At 45.1% G+C, this 23929-nt stretch overlaps 1 protein-coding gene across 2 annotated transcripts in view; it reads right to left on the reverse strand.

Annotated features, from left to right (window-relative positions):
• F11R (F11 receptor) overlaps positions 1-23929 on the reverse strand; it is a 99216-nt gene that overhangs the window by 13012 nt on the left and 62275 nt on the right. For both annotated transcript variants that reach the window (XM_085638854.1, XM_085638853.1), the window contains 3 exons: positions 3080-3142; positions 1232-1339; positions 479-622 (listed from right to left, as the gene is read on the reverse strand). In XM_085638854.1, the coding sequence (XP_085494980.1) occupies positions 479-622; positions 1232-1339; positions 3080-3142 (315 nt within the window). The remainder of the gene's footprint in view (positions 1-478; positions 623-1231; positions 1340-3079; positions 3143-23929) is intronic.

A 23929-nucleotide genomic window follows, 5' to 3' on the forward strand; every position in this document is an offset into this window, starting at 1 on the left:
CAGTATAACACCTTTGTTCTCTATCACACCACCAGGACTGGCTGAAGAGGGGATGGTGGTGGTGGTGGTGGTGGGGTGGTTTTCCTAGGATGCTTTTTCCGGTCCAGGGAGGACCTGGCTTGGCAGTTCGGACTGGGCTGTTCCCATGAGGCACAGGGTCAATACTGATTTGCATATGGCGAGGTTTAAACTGGGGTGGCATGGTGAGCAAAAGAATGATGGATTTAACCTAGATCTCGACTGGGGGTTAATGTTTTAATTTGTTCTGCATTCCGTTTATCAGTTGTGCATCTTTTGCTTTCAATGAAGGAAAGGTATAGGTTCCTTAGGCAAAACCTCCATATATTGGGTAAAAATTGTTCCTGGTAGACAGTCTCAAACGGAAAGAACAGTCACTGAAGTATATCTAGTAGGGAACGTCTGAAATGGCATTAAGTGGTGTACTATGTATCAGATTTAAAGAAGAAAATATCGATACCTTGAACAAGCAGCTTCATTGTGGCCTCGCCAAATGCATTATTAGCCCCAGTAGCATCACAAGTGTATTCTCCGGTATCTTTTCTGGTTACCCCGGTAAGTCGAATTCCAGTAGGCACAACTGTTGCTCTGCTGGTGTAGTCATCTGCAAGAGGCAAAGAAATTAAAACAGTAAATTCAGCAACTACACTATTAGCCAACATGGAAATACTGCATTAAGAAGAGACTCAATGTCGTAGAAACTTGAAATGGCTACGAGGTAGGACAGTGGGTTGGGAGGTTGTTTGAGTTAGTGTTGTGTGGATACAATTGCCCACAGACCTCACCACATGCCCATGCTACATAAAAAGCAGAAATGCTGGATGAGCTCATTCTAAAGAAAATACATAAAATTCCAGGATCCAATGGCAACAGAAGTCAGGAGAGACTATTAAGGATGCTGGTTCTGGTTTGGGCAGTAGGAAGGGCCTTATGCCAATGCTTATAATTAATAAGCTTATATCACAATAATCTTTCCTACTTTTGCTATTCCACACATCCTAAATACTATTTAGTTATTTCACCAACACTTCCAATCCAAACTCATTGGTCTCATATAGAATTGAGGGCAGCGCCAGCAGTTTTGGGATTCCAACTAGTTAGAGTTTGCAGAAGGCCACGTAACAGGTACTGCACAACACGATTTCATTCCTTAAACTACTTATGAGTTGGCATGGGGGACTGACGCTAAAGTAGTATTTGTCGATTAAATTACCTGTGAATTTGCCGTCAATGAACACCAACTTCTTAGATCCGTCTTTGTCCTGAAACTTCCACCTCCAATTGGGACTGCCAAAGTTAGCGTTGCAGACAAAGTCAACGGCTGAAAATTGAATTAAACCAGTCACAGAAAAATTCTTAAGTAAAATTGTAGGATTCTAATTTAAGGAGACATTGAACATTTTGCACTGAAGAATTTGATGCTACAGGCCAGTTCATATACAGAAGGTTAACATACATACCAGAAGAAAGCTTTTAAAATAAGTGCAAAAGAAAATGTTTCATTTATATTTGTCAACAGTGGAAGATAGGGGGAAAGCAAAATTCAAAAAGAAATTGTAAAAATTTGCCTGAGAAAATATGGATTTGAACCAACGCTGAAAAACTTTTTTTTTTTTTAGATGCAGAATTAAAGTGTGGTTTTGTCATTGGGATTTTCCTTGAGTCTGGCTGTAACACTGGAAAAGGTCATCCTTTTACCATAAATTCCATCTTGCATATACAAATGAAACACTTGGGTGGACTTCTGGACTATCATCTTACAAGTTACTTGGGTAGTGATTAGGATAGATGGGGTGGATGTCAGTTTATGGTTTGACAAAAGGCAGTTGATGTTTTCCACCTACACAACATCTCCCTCCTGCCCAAGGGTCTTTCCTATCCAAACCTGTTTTTTCCATGTATGGTGAGTTTTGGACCAGGCTCCAACTCACTTTTAACACCCGAAGCAATTCTTGGAATTCAACTGTCCCTGGGGTGAGTGCCAGCCATGGCACACACTTGTCCTTTGCTACATTTAATGAGGTGCATATTGTGAGGCACAATCAGCTGAGTTCTCAGTGGAACTACAAGCATTGCCATCTCGCAAGCATTCCAATCATTACAGTGACTCATGTTCCTCGTACAATCCTCTAGCAGGCTAGGAATGATGCGATCAACTTTTCTCCAGGATCAAAGAGGAGACCGGCACCTGAAGAATGTACCTTGCTAGAACGTCCTCACCATGCACCTCTTTCGTGGTACTCTTGTTAAGTTCACCATTACCTCCAATCTGAACTACAGGCTCAAAATTGTTCTTGAATGCCTGCGCAGTTTACAAAAAGAGAGGGGGGGGGGGGGTCATGGTTACTGGCCGAGTTACCAGCGCTCCAGTCGTATAGAAGTTGATTTCGACCCACAGGCAAAGTTAGAGAGTAAATACTTCTCAATGTATTCAGATTAAGGGAGTAATTTAGAGCGCCCAAATCCGCACAAGTAAATGTGGCCTTTTAGGTGTCTTACAAAGAAATTGCAGACCCAAAGGAGCCCTCAAAATTAGAAACAAGAATCAATTGAGATAGGAAATTTCAGTGTTTGGTCTAGAATATATCTTCCATTTCTGTTGCTGTTTTAGACTTCCAGTTGAATGCTGTAATGAAATGCAACATTAAGGGACCCCTATTGCCCATCTGGCCCGTGCCACATTCCAAAAATGAATTTTCATATTGCAATCCTCCGATTCATAACACCAATGGATTACATAAAATCCCTGATCTTCTAAGAACCTTAAAGCATTCCTATATGAGCAAACCACAAAGTGCCAGATGTAGTAGACTTTTTATATTTGGAAAACTAGAAATCACATTTACAGAAAACCAAAAATTACTTTTAACTGCAAAGCGGGAGATGAAAGGTCCCAAGCAAGTAATTTTCCAATTTCTAAGCACACAGTACGACAACCGTTGGAAGTGTCTGAATTTTAAATAACCCCTGCCGGTTTTATTGAATAAATCTGACAATCGAAATGCAGGGACTCTTTAATAGGTTTCATTGAAAGCATCAACTATTTAAAAATAACACTTACAGACATTTTCGTTTACGGCCTGATATGCTGTAGTAGTAGTAACTTGGCCGATGACTACTGAACCTGCAGAGAAGAAAAACAAATTTAAGGTAAGATACATGTAGGTTGAAGTTACAAAAACACCAACAAGATCTGTAGCTCAGTGTATTTCAGATCTCCAAATTCAATTTTTGGATCTTCAATTTTGATCAAAAGGATTACATGTCTAAAATCCACTTTAGTATAAAAATATTTTTCTTTAAATAAGTCCAGCTACCTCCTTCTACAAGACACCCCAGAAGTGCATACGATCAGACACTGAATGCACACTTTCGAACATGCCGTTGGCCATCCTCAGAAGTTGAGCAAACGCCCAATGATCCTAAACACGTAGATTGATTACACTGTAATCGTGGTTCCGGACCTGGGCTGAAACCCGTGGAAGAGTTTGTGCACATTATCAGTTGCATTATAGTGGTCTAAAAAAAGTTGAGGTATACTCCTAAATGTAGGTCCAGGGGGATTCAGTAGATCTGTCGCTAACTATCTTCTTTTCTGACAGTTCAACTGATATGACACTTGTCCAATAGTAGCTAATCTCTGGCAGGTAAGGCCCAACTTATACATTAAATGTGTGCACTGACAGGTGAATGAGTGAACCTCATCAGCCTTAGGATGTGCATGTTGCACTAGCATTTCTTAAAAGTTATTTCGTATGATTCTCTTCCTTTTAACTTTTCATATTATCTATTGATTGACTTGTCTTTAACAATTAGAAACAGTAGACAAAAGGAGCCTCCACTGCATCTTACTAAGACGATACAGCCCACTGCCAATCCAAATGCTATCCGGTGGTAAAGGGGATGTGCTCCTCCGGACTAGGACAAAACTTGATTGGCATTCCACAAGGCAACAGAGGAAGGGGACCGACCTAAGAAACCATCTGCAGAGGTGGGCTGGCCAAAATCCACAGGAAAGAAGAGTAGGACATAAGATTAACCAAGAGTAGAACATAGAGCAATTAACGCAGGGGAATTCTTCAATATCATCTTGCAGACATTGTACAACCTCTTAAGAGTTCTCCTCCCTCTATGTGCACATGATAATTTAACTTACCAGGGCTCATGCTGAAAGTGGTACTCTAGAAAAAGTCCCAGGTCACCCAAAGCAGCTAACTCATAAAAGTTGATGTGTTTCCATCTGCTTGGCAAGCCAGACCACAAGAATAAAAGCAATGTAACAATAACAGCTCAGCTATGCCAATGTCATCAACGAGTGAATCAGAGCAATGTAAGGGGGCAGTGTTAAATATCTAGGATTAGGATATCAAAACACCGGGTCTTCAAAAGGACTGGATTTTGTTTTCTTAGAAAATAACTAGTTCCTGTGGGCATTTAGGTGCCTTATGTTCAACTACAGCACCACACAGAACAAAAAGCAGGACAATCGTTGGCAAACAAGATTTGAAAGTTTTAATAAGGCTCAGTGCATACAGTAGATAATCAAGATGGGGGGGGGGCTTTGAATGATAATCTGCTCCAGAAGGAGTGAAATAGAGGAGCGAAAGAAATTAATCAAGAAAGAGCCAGAAAGAGTGAGTTTTTGGGAGGAAAGTAGGTTGCATTCTGACAATTATAGGTATAGAGTCCAAAGCAGAAATTGCATCTCTAGAGAAAGATCTGCGCTGTGCAAAGGGGGTTCTGAATTTTTTAGACTCTAGTCTGATATCAGTACGGCCACATACATTTCTTTGATCTCCCGAGATGTGGTATCAAACGCAATTCCCTTAGAATGGGTGAACATAGTAACATTCCCTCAATGAAGTTGCTAGCTCTGCTGCAGAGTTGGGTATGGCTGTTAGTGTAGCGAGGAGCTATTGAGTAACAAGTTCTAAGATAGTTCCCAAAATCCAGAGGAGGAATATCCATGGCATGCACAACTGTTTTATACTGGTCCATGGGTACAAAGTCTCTTTATTTTTTTATTTTAAGGAGTTTATAAGAAGTTTCCACTTTTGGGTATTTTAACAAAGCAGAGTCCACAGTGAAGCCAGGCAATTTTACAGATGGCTCAAGTTTAGAAGTGAAGTTATGATTTAATTTTTCTAGTACAATTGGCATTAGCTTGCATATTTGTGAGGTGTTGGAAGGTCTATAAATTTACTTTTCTGGATTCAATAAAACACAAATCAAGTAGCAGTATTGATAAAGATTTTTTTAATATACCAAAATGTACCAAATTAGCTATGAAAACATTTTGCACATCATAGGTAAGGTGATCTTTTGAAGTGAGACTAATGGAGCTTAGACCTGCATATACCAATTTTGTTTGTATTTCTTAGATTTTATATTTCAGCAATGCAGCAATGGTTTTGAAAGTTGAACACCAGAGAAGGTAGCGAGAATTAAAGTAGTGCAGAGTTTTAATATTCAATCCTGCTATCTGGTAGCAGAGACATAGTCCCAAGTACAAGTGAATATCACAGTTAACATGGGTGTAATGAACGGTGACTGCGCCTCAGTCATGCAGGGGGATAGCCCAAATAAAATCTTGAAAATCAGGAGAGTGACTGGAGATCTGCTGCTGCTAGAAAGCCAAAGCCCCTTTACTTCGATGGAGGAAGGTATGCAGGTGTCAAAGGAGTGTTAATAGATTGCTTTTTCCAATGGGAGAGAAGCCACTGTTTGGGAGACTCTCAAATGATCCATTTCAGAAATGTGGTTTTGTTTAAATGCAAGGATCTTCATGAAGGATATGGCAGTGTAGAACGTGATGAAGACACGGATTTTTCTGGTATGGAGAAATTAACCTCTAGCTGTGGGAGCATTGGTTTAGGCATAGTGTAAGTTCATAGAGCTATCCAGTGCGTTATCGCATTGAGGCAGTCAAGCATTTTAGTTTGGTTTCTAAGTAGGAAGCAAGAATATTAGGGTGTCCTTGGCTTAGAAGTGATTAAGAAAAGCCATAAGAGGGGAAAGTCACCCAAGGAGAAGGTTAATAGTGAGAAAAGTGGAGATTAAAAGTAAAGACATGGGGTCGCATGCGGGAAAAGGGGTAAACTATGACAAAGGCGAGCACTATGAAGACCGAAAAATCGTTGAAAGGTTTGTGGGGCCGAACTAAATACAGGTGGTGCTGGTGATAAAAACAGAAGAAAGAATATGGCAAACTTAACTAGATTAGAGACTTTAGACAATGAAGACGAATAAATGTTGGATAAACAGAATTAATGTACTAAACAGATACAACTGCTGGGCAGTCTCAGCGCAAAGAGTATGAAGGCAAGAGAACATATCAAAGATAATAGTAAACACTAGGAATTTTGAGGTAAAGAGGCAGTTTAGTCAGTACGGTAACTGCAGGTAAAGGATAGGTCCTTGGTTGCTTTCTTCAGAAGTGGTAGCAACATGACCATCTTGAATCACCAGAGGTAGCTCTGAGTGGTTAATGGCTTGATAAATACTTAACAGAATGGAGAGGACAGAACAAGAGGTTTGATGAATAGAGAACCGAATGGGTCAAAAGAGGCCTAGAAGAGATAGCCACATGTGAATAACAGATTTAACTCTGGAGGACATGGTTGAGTTTGCAGTCAAAGTGGTGGGGTGCGCCTGAAGACAGGGAAGGATGAAAGGTAGAGAAAGCACATAACCAAGGTGGAAGGAGTCAATCTTAGAATGGAAGTGGTCTTGCAGCTGGGAAGGGGTTGAGAGTTATGGGATCGTTTGAGACAGGTGATCTGGATGAGATCATGGCAATAGCTAGCAAAGGTGTTGCTTAACAGCTTTGGTTGTCATTTTTTGTTTTTTTCCAAAGCAAGTCTGCAACTTCCTCCAGCTGCCTGTTTCGGAAAGCGTTGCTGACTTAATGAATCCGATTTTTAGGCCATCACAGCAGGATAAAAAGTTTTCGGAGAGGTTCTGTGAAGTAAAAGTGTGACTGAGCAGCAAACAAGATTGCTACAAAGTTTGAATTATTCAGTGGCACAAAGTCACTACCGGCTTGATTAAGATAACTGGGGATACAGTGAGAGTGTTTATTAAGAATCAGTTCTGGCAATAGATATTTAGGATAACAGTACGGTGAGGATCACATGGGTAGGACACAGATTGGGACGAAACAACAAAAGTTAAAAGTGGACTAGAGAAGATACCATGTAATTGAGTGAAGTAAGAAACTTGAAATTAGGGGTGGGCGGAATTTGCGTAGTCGCGCTACGCAAAGCTCCGTGAAACAGTAAAAAACATCCGCGAGCACGCAGAGTTTCGCGAACACACGGAATTGCTTGTTCCACCCGTTCGCAATGCTTTTTTCCTGTCCGCGAACACTGTTCGCGTGCTCGGGGGGGAAATCTCGAACGCGCATTTTGAAAGCACAAACAAGCAAAAAAATCCACGAAGCCACGATCACGGAATTTTGGGCAATTCCGCGCTCTCTGCGGAACATGAAATTACCCAAATTCCACGAGCGGAACGAAATTTACCGCCCAAGCCAACTTGAAATGTTTCTTCCATTTAATTAGATTTTTGGGATCAGGCCAACATCTCAAAATACTTTGAATGGAGATGAGATAGTTGGTCAAGGCAAGCTTCAAGGTCTTCGGAGAGTGGTTCACAAAAACCAACTGTTGATTTCGGATGTGCGTACTGTTTAAGAATTTTGAAATAGCTGTTGCGCTGCCAATTCGGTTTTCTAGCGATATACTACAAGGAAAGAAAGGGTCTGCAATCATGAACATGGGGTTCAGAAGCAATTCTTTAATTTTCACCCTTCTGCTTTTGTGCCATGGATAGATGGAAGAAAAGGTTTGGGGGGGCGGTGGCTCTGCTGAACCATTGGAATCTATCTAAGCCTGTAAAAAGTAGAAATGGGCGGCAGGCTCTGCTCCGCCAGTGGAGTTTGCAAAGTTTTGCCACTCTGCACTCCGCTTTGGAGAATAGAGTTTGGCAAAAACTCTGTCAAGTGGAGCAAAGTTTACCAGTGCTACCGCCCACCCTGCCTAAATTCTGTAGCTGTGCACCATCCCCGTGCACAGCAGAGTCCTTCTCAACCACCACATGAGGTAACGGCCGCAGGCAGAAGCAGCTCACAAATGAGCTCCTGCTAGTACTCTGATGCATGCACGCAGTGCAGACCCATCTTCTGCTCTAGTAGTAGTTTTTGAAGTCCAAGCCTGACGTTCATGCTATGGAAACTACTGCTTTTCTGTTCGAGCAAGGACAGACTCAGCTTTCCAGAGAGCAGGCAAAGGCAATGCCTCTATGCATGTAAGATTATATTGGTGACTGGCGAGAGAATCAACAAGAGCCAAGTGGCAAGCAACACTCACAGGAGGAACGTGGGACTACAGGAGTACACCGGTTAAGAAACGTAGTGTGCAATATTAGGACTGTCATGTTGTCCAGACTGCTGACCTAGTGCGTCTTAATGTGCCCCTAGTGTCTGGGGCTCTGGGCTTCATCCTCCCTCACTTTGACCCATCCTTCTGAGCTCCAAGTCCCAACTAGGGCAACTGGGTGTACTCAAGCACTGTGTGCCACTGCCAAGGTATTTGAGATTGAGAGCCAATAGGAAAGAAACCCGCTCCGCCCTGCTACATTGCAGCCGGGAAGGTGTTCTTGCTCCGGTCTCTCTTTTACGGGCTGCAGAAAGTAAACCCGGACCACCCCTTGTTCTCCACACTGACAGATAGCAGTAGGCAACTGCTGTCAGGAAGCTAGCTGGGCACATTCCAAGAGACCGGTCTTTTACTCTCATCTTTGCCAACGAGTCAGACACCGACTGCTGCTGCTTCAATGTGACATTACTTCATTGGCTCGTCTACAGGCCACTCATGAGGCACTACATTTCAAGGCATTAGGCGGGGCAAGGCTCCACAGACGCATGTTTTCTTGTTTAAGTTTCTCCACATTCGGAACTCTGTTGAATTTTATGATAACTCCACAGAATTCTCCGCCTACCCCTAGTAAAATGTGCATACACAAATCGACAGGATGCAAGTTTAAATGGTCAAGGATGTAGGAAGTTTACTGCATCCTGATTTGGCATTCCATAAGGGAAATTGGATTTTTGGAGTGTCGAAGCTGAATGCTTGTGGAGAAAACGCAAATAGTGAAAAGTGTTTTTACACAGGGAGGAAGAGGCAGAGAATAAGGATCAGTGAAGTCAGAAGAGAACATTTTAAAAGTCAATAAATTATAGTAAATTTAGGAATATTCATACAGATTTTACGATTCTATGTCAGGATACTAAAGTTTCAAAACCACAAAAAAACAGTTTAAAAACTAATACATTTCTATTTCTACATATTTGCTTTGAGACACAAACGAAAATTAGAGTTATATTGTTAATGATAAGAGATGGGGACTCCTGAATAGACAAAGTGAGGCTACGCCAGTATAATGCAAATATGAATTGCACGAGATGCTGAGACTATTGGGTGCCTATATATGTTTAAGACAACTAATTCATACCAGAAGTTGTGGAAGGGAGAAACAGCAGCATTTACATTTCACAGTGCAAGTGCACAAAACAGAATATATCAAAGACAATGGGAGGCTTCAATTGAATTAAAGAAAGCACCAGCAATCCCAATATAATTAACATGTTGAGTTTTGATGGATGTGTTTGTGAACTAAATAAAACACTTCATTTTTGTTTGTAAAAAAATGCTGGTTTCTGTATTTTTGTATATTGTTGTGCATCTCAAATCATTGAACTTTAGGCTGGTGTTCCCGGCATCCAGTAATGACTCATTGTTGGGGTCCCCATTTTCCAACAATTATGAAGGGGGTGAATCCACAGAAGTCAAAAGGTTATGAACCACTGTACTAGAATATAAGGTACGAGAACTCCACCCAGACATTTTAGAACCCTTGTACACAAGCATGCTTCAAAATGCAGATGTGGTAAGAAATTTACAAATATGATCAACTGATATTCAACAGAATTAAAAAAAAAAACTGGGAACATTTTTGCAAAATACAGTACTTTCAATCTGCTTAGATTGAAACTGCCATTTTAGCGACTGCTTGAAGATGCACATTTGAGACCTTGTTTCACGCAAGAACCATAATTTACAAAGTATTTCACTCCCACCTCAAATAGTAGGATATGGAAGCTTAATAACTGCTCTGGTTTATGGCCAGAATAGATTGAGTAGAGGATACAACTTGGTCAATCCCAGCAAACACTTGCACCTCGTCCACGGGAAGAATGTAGAAAAGAAACAAGATAAACAATACATGGATGGGTGACAAATTAAAATATTTGGGGAATGGATGCTACAGGATGTACTCTTCGAATACGTTTTACAGAAAGGCATACAATAAGACTTCGAGCCATGTCACATTGAATCATCTTGAGCTACACTATAGATCCTATAGGAATGAAGGTCTTTCAGGCAAGTGTTTACTACAAGGCTCAAGAGTTTCCAGAACATAGAGTGGGGATGTATTGGAGTTCTTTTAATGAATATGCTACTTACCAGTATGCATCTGTTCTTGGCATGTAGGGCTGCTGACATTCATATCTGTGCATAGATCGCCGCCTAGTGTTGGGTCCGGATGTTTGCACGTTGTTGTCCTGGAAGAGTCTTCGAAGTATCCTTGGATAGGTGACTCCTCCCCTGGACTACAGTGCGCATGGGCATCCTCTCCATCCTCAGATTGTTTTTCGCCATTGTGGCAGTGATGGAGTAGATACAGAAAGTGATGACCATGCTTGCAATAATTCTGAGAGCTGCAGCTGCGACAGGCGCCGGGGAGGAGGGAGGGCGATATGAATGTCAGCAGCCCTACATGCCAAGAACAGATGCATACTGGTAAGTAGCATATTCAGTTCGAGGCATGTGGGCTGCTGAATTCATATCTGTGCATAGAATACATAGCAGTGCCCTCTATTGGCGGCGGCTACCCGTGCCAGCTGCAGCGGTCTGAAAAAGTGTTTTGAGAACAGCCTGTCCTACAGCTGCCTGCTGTTTTGACTGCACATCTACGCAATAGTGTTTTGTAAATGTGTGTGTAGTGGACCATGTGGCTGCTCTGCATATATCATGCAGGGGAATGTTTCCTAGGAAGGCCATGGAAGCCCCCAACTTGCGTGTTGAGTGGGCTCGTGGTGGAATAGTTAATGTGCGTTTTGCCTTTTGATAACAGATTTGAATACACTTAACTATCCATCTGGCTATCCCTGCTTTGGAGATGGCGTTACCTTTGTGGTGTGGGGCAAAGGCAACGAACAGTTGTTTTGTCTTCCTGAAGGGTTTAGTCCTGTCGATGTAGTACATGAGGGCCCTCCGTACATCTAGTGTATGTAATGCCCTCTCTGCAACAGTTTGTGGGTTTTGGAAGAAAACGGGCAGTTCAATAGTCTGGTTCATGTGGAACTGCGATATTACCTTGGGCATGAATTTGGGGTTGGTACGTAGTACGACCCTGTTGGCGTGAACCTGAATAAATGGCTCTTGAACGGTTAGTGCCTGGAGTTCACTAACTCTTCTTAGGGAAGTGATCGCTACCAGGAAGGCTACTTTCCAGGTAAGGAATTGAATCTCGCATGAGTGTAGAGGTTCAAAGGGTGGACCCATCAGGCGTGTGAGGACCAAGTTGAGGTTCCACATTGGAGCCGGTGGGTGACTAGGTGGAATGACTCGTTTGAGTCCTTCCAAGAATGCTTTGATGGCAGGCACTCTGAAGAGAGAGAGGTGCTGCCTGGTTTGCAGATAGGCTGATATTGCGGTCAAATGGACCCGTATAGAGGTGTACGCCAGATTGCATCGGTATAGGTGTAAGAGGTAACATATGATGTTGTGGATGGATGCGTCCAGCGGGTTAATGTCATTATTACCGCAATAAATGACGAACCGTTTCCATTTGGCTGCATAGCAAGCTCTTGTAGTGGGTCTCCTGGCCTCCTTGATGATGTCCATACAGTCAGGTGGCAGATTGAGATAGCCAAACTCTAGGACTTCAGGAGCCAGATCGCCAGGTTCAGCTGTTGCGGATCTGGGTGCTGAACCTCTCCATGGTTCTGCGTCAAATGCGCGGGTTTGATCCGCAGCCTTTGATGCGGTACCACGGAAAGTTCGAGGAAGGTGGTGTACCACGGCTGGCGTGCCCACGTGGGAGCAACTAGGACGAGTGTCAGGGAGTGTTGTCGGAGTTTGCGAGCCACCAGCGGTATCAGCGGTGCTGGAGGAAAAGCGTACGCAAATTTGCCGGACCAGTTCATCCATATCGCATTGCCCTGCGACTGCGGGTGTGGGAATCTGGCGGCGAAGCTTTGGCATTTTGCGTTTTCGCTTGTCGCGAATAGGTCTATTTCTGGGTGACCCCACTGCTGGAAGTACGGTTGGAGTACCGATGGGTGTAACTCCCACTCGTGCATCTGGTGGCTGTGTCTGCTGAGCAGATCCGCCATCTGGTTGTCCTTGCCGGGGAGGTGTTCCGCCATGAGGAACATGTTCCTCTGAATGGCCCACTTCCACATGCTCTGAGCCAGATGAGACAACTGTGGAGAGTGTGTCCCTCCCTGCTTCTGTATGTAGTACATTGCGGTCATGTTGTCCGTCCGGATCAACACGACCTTGTTGCACAGATGTACTTTGAAAGCCTTCATGGCCAGGAAGATTGCCATCAGTTCCAGAAGGTTGATGTGCATCTTCTTCTGTTGTGTCGTCCATAGTCCCTGCACTGTGTAGTGGAGTACATGAGCTCCCCAACCCTGGAGAGACGCGTCCGCTGTCAGTACTATTTGTGGAACAGGCTCTTGGAACGGTCGGCCCTTGCAAAGGTTTTGTGGATTCCACCAATGCAGAGAGTTGTATGCCCGACCGCTCACCAACACTAGGTCTTTCAACTGTCCTTGAGCCTGATTCCACTGACGTGCTAGGCACTCCTGAAGTGGGCGCATATGTAATCTCGCGTGCGGGACTATGAAGATGCAGGAGGCCATCATGCCTATCAACTGCATAAACACTCGCGCTGGAAGCGAGTGGTTGGGTCTGAACTTGGAGATCAGCGCTTGTATGACGTTGATCCTCACTAAATTTGGCTGAGCTGTGGCCGCCAGAGTGTCTATAGTCGCACCTAGGTACTGTTGTACGTGTGCGGGCTGGAGATGAGACTTTGGGTAATTTAGTGAGAATCCCAGACTGTGAAGAAGGTGAATGGTACGGGACACGTGGCTTGCACATTGCTGGGCCGATCTCGCTTGAACGAGCCAGTCGTCTAGGTAGGGGTAGACGTGTATGTGCTGTCTCCGTAAATGTGCCGCCACCGTAGCTAGGCACTTTGTGAAAACCCTGGGCGCTGTTGTCACGCCGAAGGGAAGGACTTTGAACTGATAGTGCTGCCCCTGAACAGTGAACCTGAGGTATTTTTTGTGTGAGGGGTGGATGGGTATGTGAAAATACGCATCCTTGAGGTCCAGTGATGCTAGGAAGTCTCCCTGCTGGAGAAGCGGAAGGACTTGCTGTAGAGTGAGCATGTGAAAGTGCTCCGAAAGAATGTACTGGTTCAGGGGTCTCAGGTCTAATATAGGCCTGAGCGACCCGTCCTTTTTTGGAATTAAGAAGTAGAGGGAGTAAACCCCCGTGCCCCGCTCGTGGACGGGTACGACCTCGATAGCGCCTTTTAGAAGCATACTTTCTACCTCTTGCTGTAAGAGCGTCAAGTGCTCTGAGGACATAGGACGGTTTCTTGGTGGTATTGTGGGTGGAGTGGAAGTTAACTCCAGACAGTAACCGTATTTTATAATATCTTTGACCCACCTGTCCGTGGTGATGGAGTTCCACGTGGACAGGAACCGTTGTAGCCTTCCCCCGACAGGTGTTATGTGGTCGGGAGGAAGGGAGAGGGCGTCACTGCTTGTTCTTGGGGGAGGACCTGGTGTTGCCGTAGCCACGTCCTCTGCCCTTGGTACTGGAGCCACGATAGCCACCTCGGGTGTTCTTATCGTAGGTGGTCTGCGTATTACCCTTGTTATATGTTTGTTGTGACCCCTGTCCTCTGCCTGCTCCCTTGTTTCCGGGGGCGACGAAAGGAGCCGCTCCGAAAGGACTGAGTTTGTAGGGCGCCCATGGACTTTGCAGTGTCCGTGTCCTTTTTTATCTTCTCGAGGGTGGCGTCAACCTCAGGCCCGAACAAAAAGTCGGGGTTGACGGGCTGATTAAGGATATTGTTTTGTACCTCAGGCTTGAATCCTGAGATACGTAGCCAGGCGTGACGTCGTAGGATGACGCTAGTGTTGATGGCCCTGGCAGCCGTGTCAGCAGCGTCTAGTGCACATTTGATGGCAGCATTTGTGAGTAGCTGTCCCTCTCTGATAAGGATTTCTGCACCTTCTTTGTAGGGGTCAGGGAGGTGTTGAAGGAGTTGCTCCATTGTGTCATAGTGCGCCCTGTCGTAGCGAGCGAGGAGCGCTTGAGTGTTAGCTATGCGCCATATGCTTGCAGCTTGTGCGGCAACTCGCTTGCCGGAGGTCTCCAGCACCTTGGACTCCTTGTCCGGGGGAGGAGCGTCACCCGTTGTCTGCGAGTGTGCCCTCTTGCGGGCATTCGCCACAACGATGGAGTCGAGTGGTAATTGTCCTCTGATGTAAGTAGGATCCCCAGGTGCTGATCTGTATTTCTTATCGATCCTGGGGTTTATCACTCGTGCCCTGGTGGGTTCCCTGAAAATGTCAGTGGCTGGCTTAAGGACCCCCTTCAACATTGGCAGAGTCTTTACATGTCTTTGAGGATGCAAAGGTGTCCATTAGAAAGTCATCTTCTATGATATCAGAGTGAAGCTGTACATCATGGTTGTTCGCCGCCCGTTCAATCAGAGCGTTGAACGCCGCAGTATCCTCTGTGGGTGACGTTTTTGCCCCATATAGTTGTGGGTCCTGTGCATCAAGAGGTGCACTGGGGTCTGCAGGGTCGCCCCAAGTTTGGTCAGGGTCCTGCTGGTCATCAGGGTCCGTGTCCACATGGTAGGGGACTTGTTCACCCATGTAGTCCTCCAATGCATCCGTGTCGGAGCGTGTGGGGGAGGCCTGGTGTGGATCCTGGTAGGGTGAATGAAAGGGTTCATACAGGAGAGGTTCTGTGTCCACAGGCAGCTTCCTCTTTAGCGGGATCCTGAAAGGTTCCAATGGCGGTTCCGAAGTTATCCTTCGGTCGTGGAGAATCATCCTGCCAGTGTCGGCGTCGATGACGCGTGACGGAGACGGCTCGACAGGCGTAACCGCAGTTTTGGTGGCCTGTGTCCTGAGTTGAAACGCCTTCGGGATTGTGGATGGAGGCAAGCCGAAGGTAATGCTGGTCGGCACCGACGAAACCGCTGGATCGATCGAACCCGACTGGTCCTGGAGGGCAGCCTTGGTTTTGCAGCCTGGCATTGCGCCAGGCCGTACTCGGGGCGCCTTAGAGGTCGTGGCCCCCGCCAGGGTCGTCGAGGCGGCTGCAGATATCTTCTGCGCCCGTGGTGCATCGAGCCGAGGTGCGGAGATCACCGTCGACGTCTTCGACACGTGAGGTTTCGGTGTCGTCGAGGGAGTGCTGCGAGGCGTAGCAGGCGGGACGGCCCTCGGTGTCGGTGGCGTCGACGCCGGTAACCGAGCAGGTTTTTCGGCGCCGATGGCCTTCTTCCGTTTGTCGACTCCCATGTCGCCCGTCTCGAGTTCGGCACCGAAGTCCCCCTTGGTGCGGTCGGTGCCGACACGGTGCGCCGGCGTCGAAGGTGTTGAAGGCCTCGATCCGACTAGCGCCACTTTCAGTTTCGGTTTCGTAGGAACCTGAGCAGCTTTCGGTTTCGGTTTCGTGGAAGGGAAACCAGCTGGCTTAAGCGGTAATGGCTGCCGCTGAACGTCCGAGGCCGGGCCCGAGGGCGGGGCCGAAGGACTGCGTGATAGGTCTCGGGTAAGGCCCGAAGGCGATCCCTCGACCGGAGCCATAGTCTGTGGCACTGGTGAATTCTCGGTTTGAACAGGTAGGCCTTGTTCATCATCGGAGCTACTCTCTTCGGCCCCTAAGGCCTCCTCGTCGTCTCCTACCTCGGTGTCGTCTTCACCTCTGTGGAAGAGTGACTCGTCGGCCTCGTCCGATCCGGGTTCTTGGTCGGAAACGGGACTGGAGGGTAAGACTTCTACTTCTTCGACGTCGTCCGCGTCGTCGAAGATGTCAGCTGGGGCCGGTGCCGCGTGCTGCGCTTCGAGCCTCGCCGCTCGACGATTCCGCAGAGTCTTCTTTGAACGGAACCGGGCACAGGCCATACATGTCGACTCGTCGTGGTCCGGCGAAAGGCATTTGTTGCACACCGGATGGACGTCGATGTGTGGGTACTTCGCATTACATACCGGACACCTTTTGAATGGCGTCCTCGATTCCATCGTCGAAGTAGTTGATGGGCAGGTAAATGCGAACAAAGTCGGTGCTGAAAGTTAGTAAACTAACAGAGAGTATCGAAAACCGATCGATAAACAGTACCGACGCGAACTAAAGGCCTTGTGGCCTCGACAAAATTTTTTCCTAACTTGAGCTAAGATAGCACATCCGAACCCAATGGCGGAAAAAAACATCCGAACCCAATGGCGGAAAAAAACAATCTGAGGATGGAGAGGATGCCCATGCGCACTGTAGTCCAGGGGAGGAGTCACCTATCCAAGGATACTTCGAAGACTCTTCCAGGACAACAACGTGCAAACATCCGGACCCAACACTAGGCGGCGATCTATGCACAGATATGAATTCAGCAGCCCACATGCCTCGAACAAAGGCAATACCTATAATCTTGGTATAGCAGCAGATGTGTTTCCATTTTTAATTGTGGTCGGTTTCATGAAGAGGCTGGTATGTTTTTAGAGTGCTTTAGTTGCGGTGTTGGTGGGGAAAGGGGTTGTTGCGCACATTGTGCAGCTTTAATTTACCAGGTTGTCATTTGGGGCGCACAAACAGGGTTGCCTATGTGCAAACCTCTTGTGCACAAGTACACCGCTGACATCTACATGCAAAAGTCTCACTTGTGCATGTCACTCAAGAACAAGCTTGTGCAAACACCCTATCTGCACATGGTAAGACCACACACTTCAGTGTACAAAGACAACACCGCCCACCCTCAAATTGTGGGTGCACAGAACCTTGAATTTAGCTGGCAAGATTCCCAATAGGTCATGAAATATTCACCAGATACTGTGCAGGTCTTGCATTTGCTTTGCTATTTATAGATGCTGTACAATATCCCAGTTGCTCTGCAGCATGGCTATACAGTACAAAAAAAGAAAAAATGGGCGCTATAAGGCATCCCCCCACCTCATATTGTAGGCGTGAATACCACACATTCGCCGGCCTGTACAATGATGCATGCCCCTTTTCTTTACCAATCCAAGTTGGAAAGGCAAATAAAAAATTTTTTAAAAAGCATAAATCAGTTTTTTTTTTTTTTTTTTTAGGTACTGGTGTTAGCAGGAAACAAATGGCGTGGGTGCGGAAGCAAGCAAAACTGGCAGGCGAAGAAACCTGTGGGACCAAAGTAAGAATGAGGCACGGATGGATGGGGGAAGGAATATGGAGGGTGAAAGAGTAACATGGGGGATAGAGATCGAGATATAGGGGCATATTATCAACGGCCAGCGATAATTATTGTAGGCGTGCTTAGCGATAATATCGCAGGCTCTCTGGAATTTATCGTCCTGGTAGAGAGTTATTAACAACGCATTTCTCCAGGGCGATAAAAATTCCAGAGATAGCGAGGGTTTTGCCCTTTTGTGTATCAGCATAATCCACCCCCTATGTCAGGGATGGCTAAGTCAGGATTTTAGCAAACATTAAATTTTGGCGAAAACTGCTGTTTTCGCCAAAATCTAACATCTGCTAAAATCGTGTGGGCTGCCTTGTAAATATCGTGAAGTAAACATCAACGATATTTGCAAAGTAGTCCATCCGGGGTACGCACAGTAACACCCACTTTGCATCTCATTGGAGGCGTTGGGGAAAAAGGGTGATAACATGAGATTATGCATGTTAGCACACTCTTGTAAATAGGGCACTGGTTTTATCTCCGAGAGGGAGGAGACACACACACACTAGAGAGAAGACCGTGGGCCAGGGCTTGCGCTAGGCATGGCCTCGAGTCTGCTCACACTCATGGGGGCCTCGCAACACTGCCACGTTTTCAAGGACATCAGTGCTACTAGGCCCAGGGGACAAGCACAGCCCCCTCCCCATGGCTTCTCAACCATGGTTAAGCACGGCCAGGCCAAAAGAGGAGCCGTTAAGAGAAAGGGTTTCAACCCGTTGCCAAGAGCTGGGGCTAGGCTGGGCTGCTGGCTGATAATCTAGTTCCACTGTGCAACTTTCAGTCGCCTCCCTCAAGACATTTCAGCTCATATTTTTGTTGATCACCTTTCCTACTTGGCTCTTCACTCTGGGCCTAATCAATGCATCTGCATAATAACAGCGATTCTTCAATGGGTATTTAAAGTGCCTGTAATGAACAGATAAATAATTGTCCGTTTGTTGTTGCTAACTTCAAGTATATTTATTGAAGCTTTAAGTTACAAGTAAGAATGTACATAGAAAGCGAGCCCCACCAAGAGCAGACTGTATGCTGCCAAGCCCATAAACCAACTGACTCAAACCATTCCAACATTCTAAATTCCAACATTCTCTCTCTCTCTCTCACACACACACACACACACACACACACACACATATCCTGGCTGAGCAGCATACTACAACATCTCCCGTTACGATGAGAAGGGAGAAACTCTAAAAAGGTATAACAAAAGTCACATTAAAAGAATTAAGCGGAAACCTGGCAAGATACGATAAATGAAAATTGAAAGAAAACACCAAGAGAAAGTAGTGAGTGGGAAGGAACAATAAGGAAGACAGGAGGCACGAATGATGAATCAATCACCCATCTCCCTTTCGCCCATGAAAACAACCAATGCACTCCCCACAACAAAAACAAGGAGCGACCCATGTACAAAGATCATGAAAGCTGGCCGGGCTGACACGAAGGAAGTACAAGAGTACGATCAAGAGAGTGAAGAAGAAAACAAGGAAAGCAAAACGCACAACATGACGCAATAAAAACAATTTGCGAGTACAGATGTGGGGGGGGGGGGGCACATTAAATAGATGTGGGGAGACACCACATAAAACAGTAGAACAGCGTTTCCCAAACTGTGGTCCGCGGAGCCCCAGGGGTCCGTGACACATTCCCAGGGGGTCCACGGGACTCTAGTGCCTACCGTCATAACGGTCATAGAAAAACAAAACGCCTATGTACCACAAGAGCTGTGAATGACAGCGTAGACGCAACAAGATCACATTAAAATCTGGCCAATCACCCTTCAGCTTTAGGTGCAAGCTGAAGGGCGATTGGCCTTAATTTATTATTTGATTCTGCCTGCCTGCCTGCCTTTGAGTCGCGCTCACACAGCAGTGCGTGTCCCCTTGTGCTTATACCAGCCCAAGCGTTTTGCGGCGTAATGTCCCCTCTCCACTTTCTACCCTGAATGCAGAGTACAGCTGTGTCTCTTGTTTCAATGCTAAGCAGCATTAGGTACCTCGGGCCGGCAGGAGGGCTCTTCACCCTGGAAATCAAGGAGAAACACACGAGTGTTTTACGGCTACACAAGGGGAATTAGCAGCAGCCTTTTGATATGTCTGATTCTAAACATGTGATGAGCGATCAGCTTGTTATATGCTAGTGGCAGTGAGGTTAATTTCTGCCGTCAGGGTTGGTTTCATGGAAAGTGTAGCTGCACTCGAGAAGTATAGTCCAAATTATTGAATCTTAAAACGGTTTATTCATGGCACATTATACAATCTATGGGTGTAAACCTCATTCTGAAAATCATATTTACCCAAAGCGGTTGCAGCGTGATTGTCATCCCTTCATAAACTAAAGTACTTTCCCCCACAGGATACACAACTGTGCCTGAATGACATACGCAAGTTTAAAGCAAACGCACGCATTAAAAAGGTGTTTCATTGTTAGGTTATCAGCCTCAAAGTGAAAGTGAACAACGCTATAAAAATCCAAGTTGCTTTTTCTAGAAGTGCGTCTTAATAAACACACTTAAGAGGGTCTTGTTAATCTACCTCCTCCCCGCCCTATCACTGAATAAATGGAACCCATGACTTCAAGGGGCTGCGCGTGTATTTTTAGTTTGCTCACTATGGGTGACTCAGTCACTGAGATAGATTTGCCATTCCTGAATAATTGTCATTCATAGCTCATGAAATTAAAACCTGAATGCTGATACTTGAATAGGAAGAAACCAAAAGCCTGCCACTAACGCCAAGAGCTGTGTCTGCCATGAATGAATTAAGTACCTCATGTTACGACTGGAGAACTGTCACCCGGTTTACTAATCTGTATTGCTTGTATTTTGTTAATTTACGGGTACACAAATGCACTTAAAATAACTTAATACGCTACACTACACAAAATCTGTCTGATCAAGAAGATGAAAGCGCGTCATTGCTTCTCACCTACAGCAAGAAAATGGCGCATCAGGGCTGAATTATGTTGCTTTTGGGTCTATGGCTGCTGCGGGGGTATGGCAAATGTTTAGAGTGTCAGTTACTGTTACTTGGCAGGCGGGTAAAAATCGATGCAGCCAGGATCAGCAGTAGGGTTTTCACGCTGCTGTCTGTTTGCCCACTTTCCATAAGCCCTTGGGTGAATTATATGTGCCGTCAAGCTTTCATCCTGGCTTATGAGGGGCAAAACCCCGAAACCAGTCCTAGGATGCTTGTTTCCAGTCCAGGGTGGACCTGGCCTGGCAGTTCGGGCTGGACGGTTCCCATTGGGCGCATGGTCAGGACTGATTTGCATATGGCTGGGTTCAAATTGGAATGGCATGGGGAGAAAAGAAACCATGGATTTAAGCCGAGATCTCTGTATTGAGGTTAAGGTTTTACTTCCTTTCCCCAAAACATATTTATGTGAAAAAGCTTTCTCCGATCTTATGTATCTAAAAAATAAATACAGAAATTGTTTGGAAAAACGTAGAATCAGACCGGAGGATTCAACTCTCTGAAATAAAACCAAACATTGCAAAGTTAGTCGCCGAGATGCAGCACCATCCGTCCCATTGAAACGTTTTGATTTCTGCATATTTTTTCAATATAAAATAAACGCTTTAGTAATTTGAGTATTTGCTTGGTGTGTACTGTTGTGTATTTTTTGCCAATTACCGTTTTAATTTTTGAAATTTATATCGTACAAATTGCTTGTGGGTCCCTGGCTTCCAGTAGTTATTCAGTGGGGGTCCTCAGGACTCAAAAGTTTGGGAACCACTGCAGTAGAACATGTGCATAAGATGTGGATGTACCACATTAAACAAGGTAAGTAAAAAGTAGATGTGGGAACGCCACATAACAATACAAAAATATGCGCACAAGATGTGGTAGTATCACATGAAACAATGTAATTGCAATATGTGAAATGTGCATGAGATGTGGTAGTACCACATGAAACAAGGTAAATGCAATTTGTAAAAATGTGCATGAGATATGGTGGTACCACACGAGGCAGTAACATTTCCCTCAGAGCAGGTTGAGGTGAAAGGTGTGCAGAAACTGCACAAGTCACAATGTGCCACATGAAATTGTGAAAATCTCCCTCAAAGCATGTTGGGAAGAGAGGTGTGGGCAGGCACCACACAAAGTAAGATGTATGAAAAATAGATGTTGCGCAAGGTACCACACAGTACAGTGCAAGGTTAATACATTAAGAAAACAAAAAGATGCAGTGAATACCACACGGTACAGCAAGTGTGGTGGTGAATTCCACACAGTGCAACAGTAACAAAGCAGCTTCAGAGCTTTGTGTGGCTGGGAGTGCCACACAAACAGTAAAATGCATATTTGTTTTATAACCACATGTTCTAACATGAAGAAAATAATTGAAGAACTACACCTTTTTATTTTTTAAATAAAACAGTAAAAATTAAATTTGCAGCAACAGAAGGGGTTTAGTTAGGCATGTAGGAATACTTTCTGAAAACGGAACATGCAAATATTGTAATTATGACCGTAAAGAGGTCATGATTTACTTAACTTAAATAGGACTGTCAACATATCATGAAGTACTTCTGTTTAAAAAAAAATAAAAAAATAAAGCGTAAAGGAATCATGAAGTACTTGTATAAAAAATTAACGTAAAGGTATCATGAAAGAAAAGTACACAGCATATTTGATCGAGGAATCAAACCAGAAGAAAACGGATGCTGATGCAGGCAAGACGGGTAACCCTTGCTAGGAACTTCATGCGCAGTTGAGTTTCACGAAGAGAAGTTGATTTAATGGATCGGAAGGAACACTCGAAGATCTGCATTTACAGAGTCTAAATCGCGTGGACTTCTATTTTCCTTGAAGAGGTGCAGTGATGAAAGATAACCACTAGGTGGCACTGTTGGAAAAGTGAGAGGACAGTACTTCCAGCGTGGTGCCCAAAAGTAATAAGGTGAATAATATTGAATTAGAAATAAGGAAGGTTTCGCTAAAAGGAAGTGCACCCAAGGCGAAAGAGGACTGTAAAAGGGAAACAGCAGATCGACGTGATGTTCAAAGTTCCAAAGGAGCCTGCTGGTCTCAAAATCCATGTGAGGGAGCAGCAGGTTTAAAAATACAGAGTGAAACAGTACCTGCGGATGATCCATTAAGGCGCTCTGAGGTCCTTGAATCAAATCGATGCATAGGGAGAAGGCACGACGGAGGTCGCGTGGGAGGCTTGATTTGACTAAACTTTACAGAAGCCAAAAGACAGTGATTGGCACAAGACATAGAATGCTGGAAACTGCAGATGAAGTGAAGAAATACGCCAAAATCAAAAATGGCGGCAAGCAGAACGACATAGGGCAGGGTGGTTCACAGCAGAAAGATGCTCCAGAGAGTGCCGAAGGCTTAGGTGACACTGAGAAGAATCGTCACAGGGGGGACTCCAGGCAACAAAGGCTCGAGGTATGGGGCTGCCTCGCGCTGTCTCTGAATGTTGCAAGGCGATAACTAATTACCAAGTGTTGGTATGGTGCTCGGGAAAATGTTTTTATATATAAAATATAGGCCGAACACAAAAGTGAGACAGACCTGCAGTGGATGGCAGTGACCGTCTAGTCACGCTGTCGTCGGCACTGGTTAGTCACAGCTTGAGAGGGCCGCATCATTTGTAGAGAAGCATTTGAGATGCAGGGCTTTCTTGTATGACAGTTGACCTAAGAATGACCAGGTGGCATAGGTTGATAGGAAGTAGGCAGCGTAGAAGAAAACGTTAGAAGCACTGTAAGTCCCGAACACTTGAAGCAGATGCGATGAAACTGCAGTAACTTTAAGTAAATGGAGAAACAAACAGGCAGCTCTTCAACGGCATCGGAGGCAGGCAGTAGACAGGAAATCATAGCAGGGCTGGCACGCTGGTGTTGAGGGCGACCGGTGAGAGGACACTGGTGAGGCTCTAGGTGCCAATATGCCAGAGCTGCTTTTCCGAGGATTTCCTTTATCTTGAAGTTCTTTATCTTGAAGTTTGAGGGTTGAAGCGCAGGTTCTTTCCAATCGTCGCCAATTGTAATGAATGGATAAATGAATGTCAGTTCGTTGTTGGCAACTTCAAGTATATTTATTGAAGGTTGAAGTTACAAGTAAGAAAGTACATAGAAAGCGAGCCCCAGCAGGAGCAGCCTGTATGCTGCTCAGCCCATAGACCAACTGACGTAAACCATTCTAACTACCAACATAGACACACATCCTGGCTGAGCAGCATACTACAGTGCCCTTAAGCAATAAGTGCTCCATGCCCCCGCATGAATAAAATGCAAAGGCATCCAAGAGAGCTCACACTGGGAACAGAGAATGACGTTGCATCACAATGGACACTG

Source organism: Triturus cristatus, chromosome 12 (assembly GCF_964204655.1).
Source record: "Triturus cristatus chromosome 12, aTriCri1.1, whole genome shotgun sequence".
Classification (NCBI taxonomy): domain Eukaryota; kingdom Metazoa; phylum Chordata; class Amphibia; order Caudata; family Salamandridae; genus Triturus; species Triturus cristatus.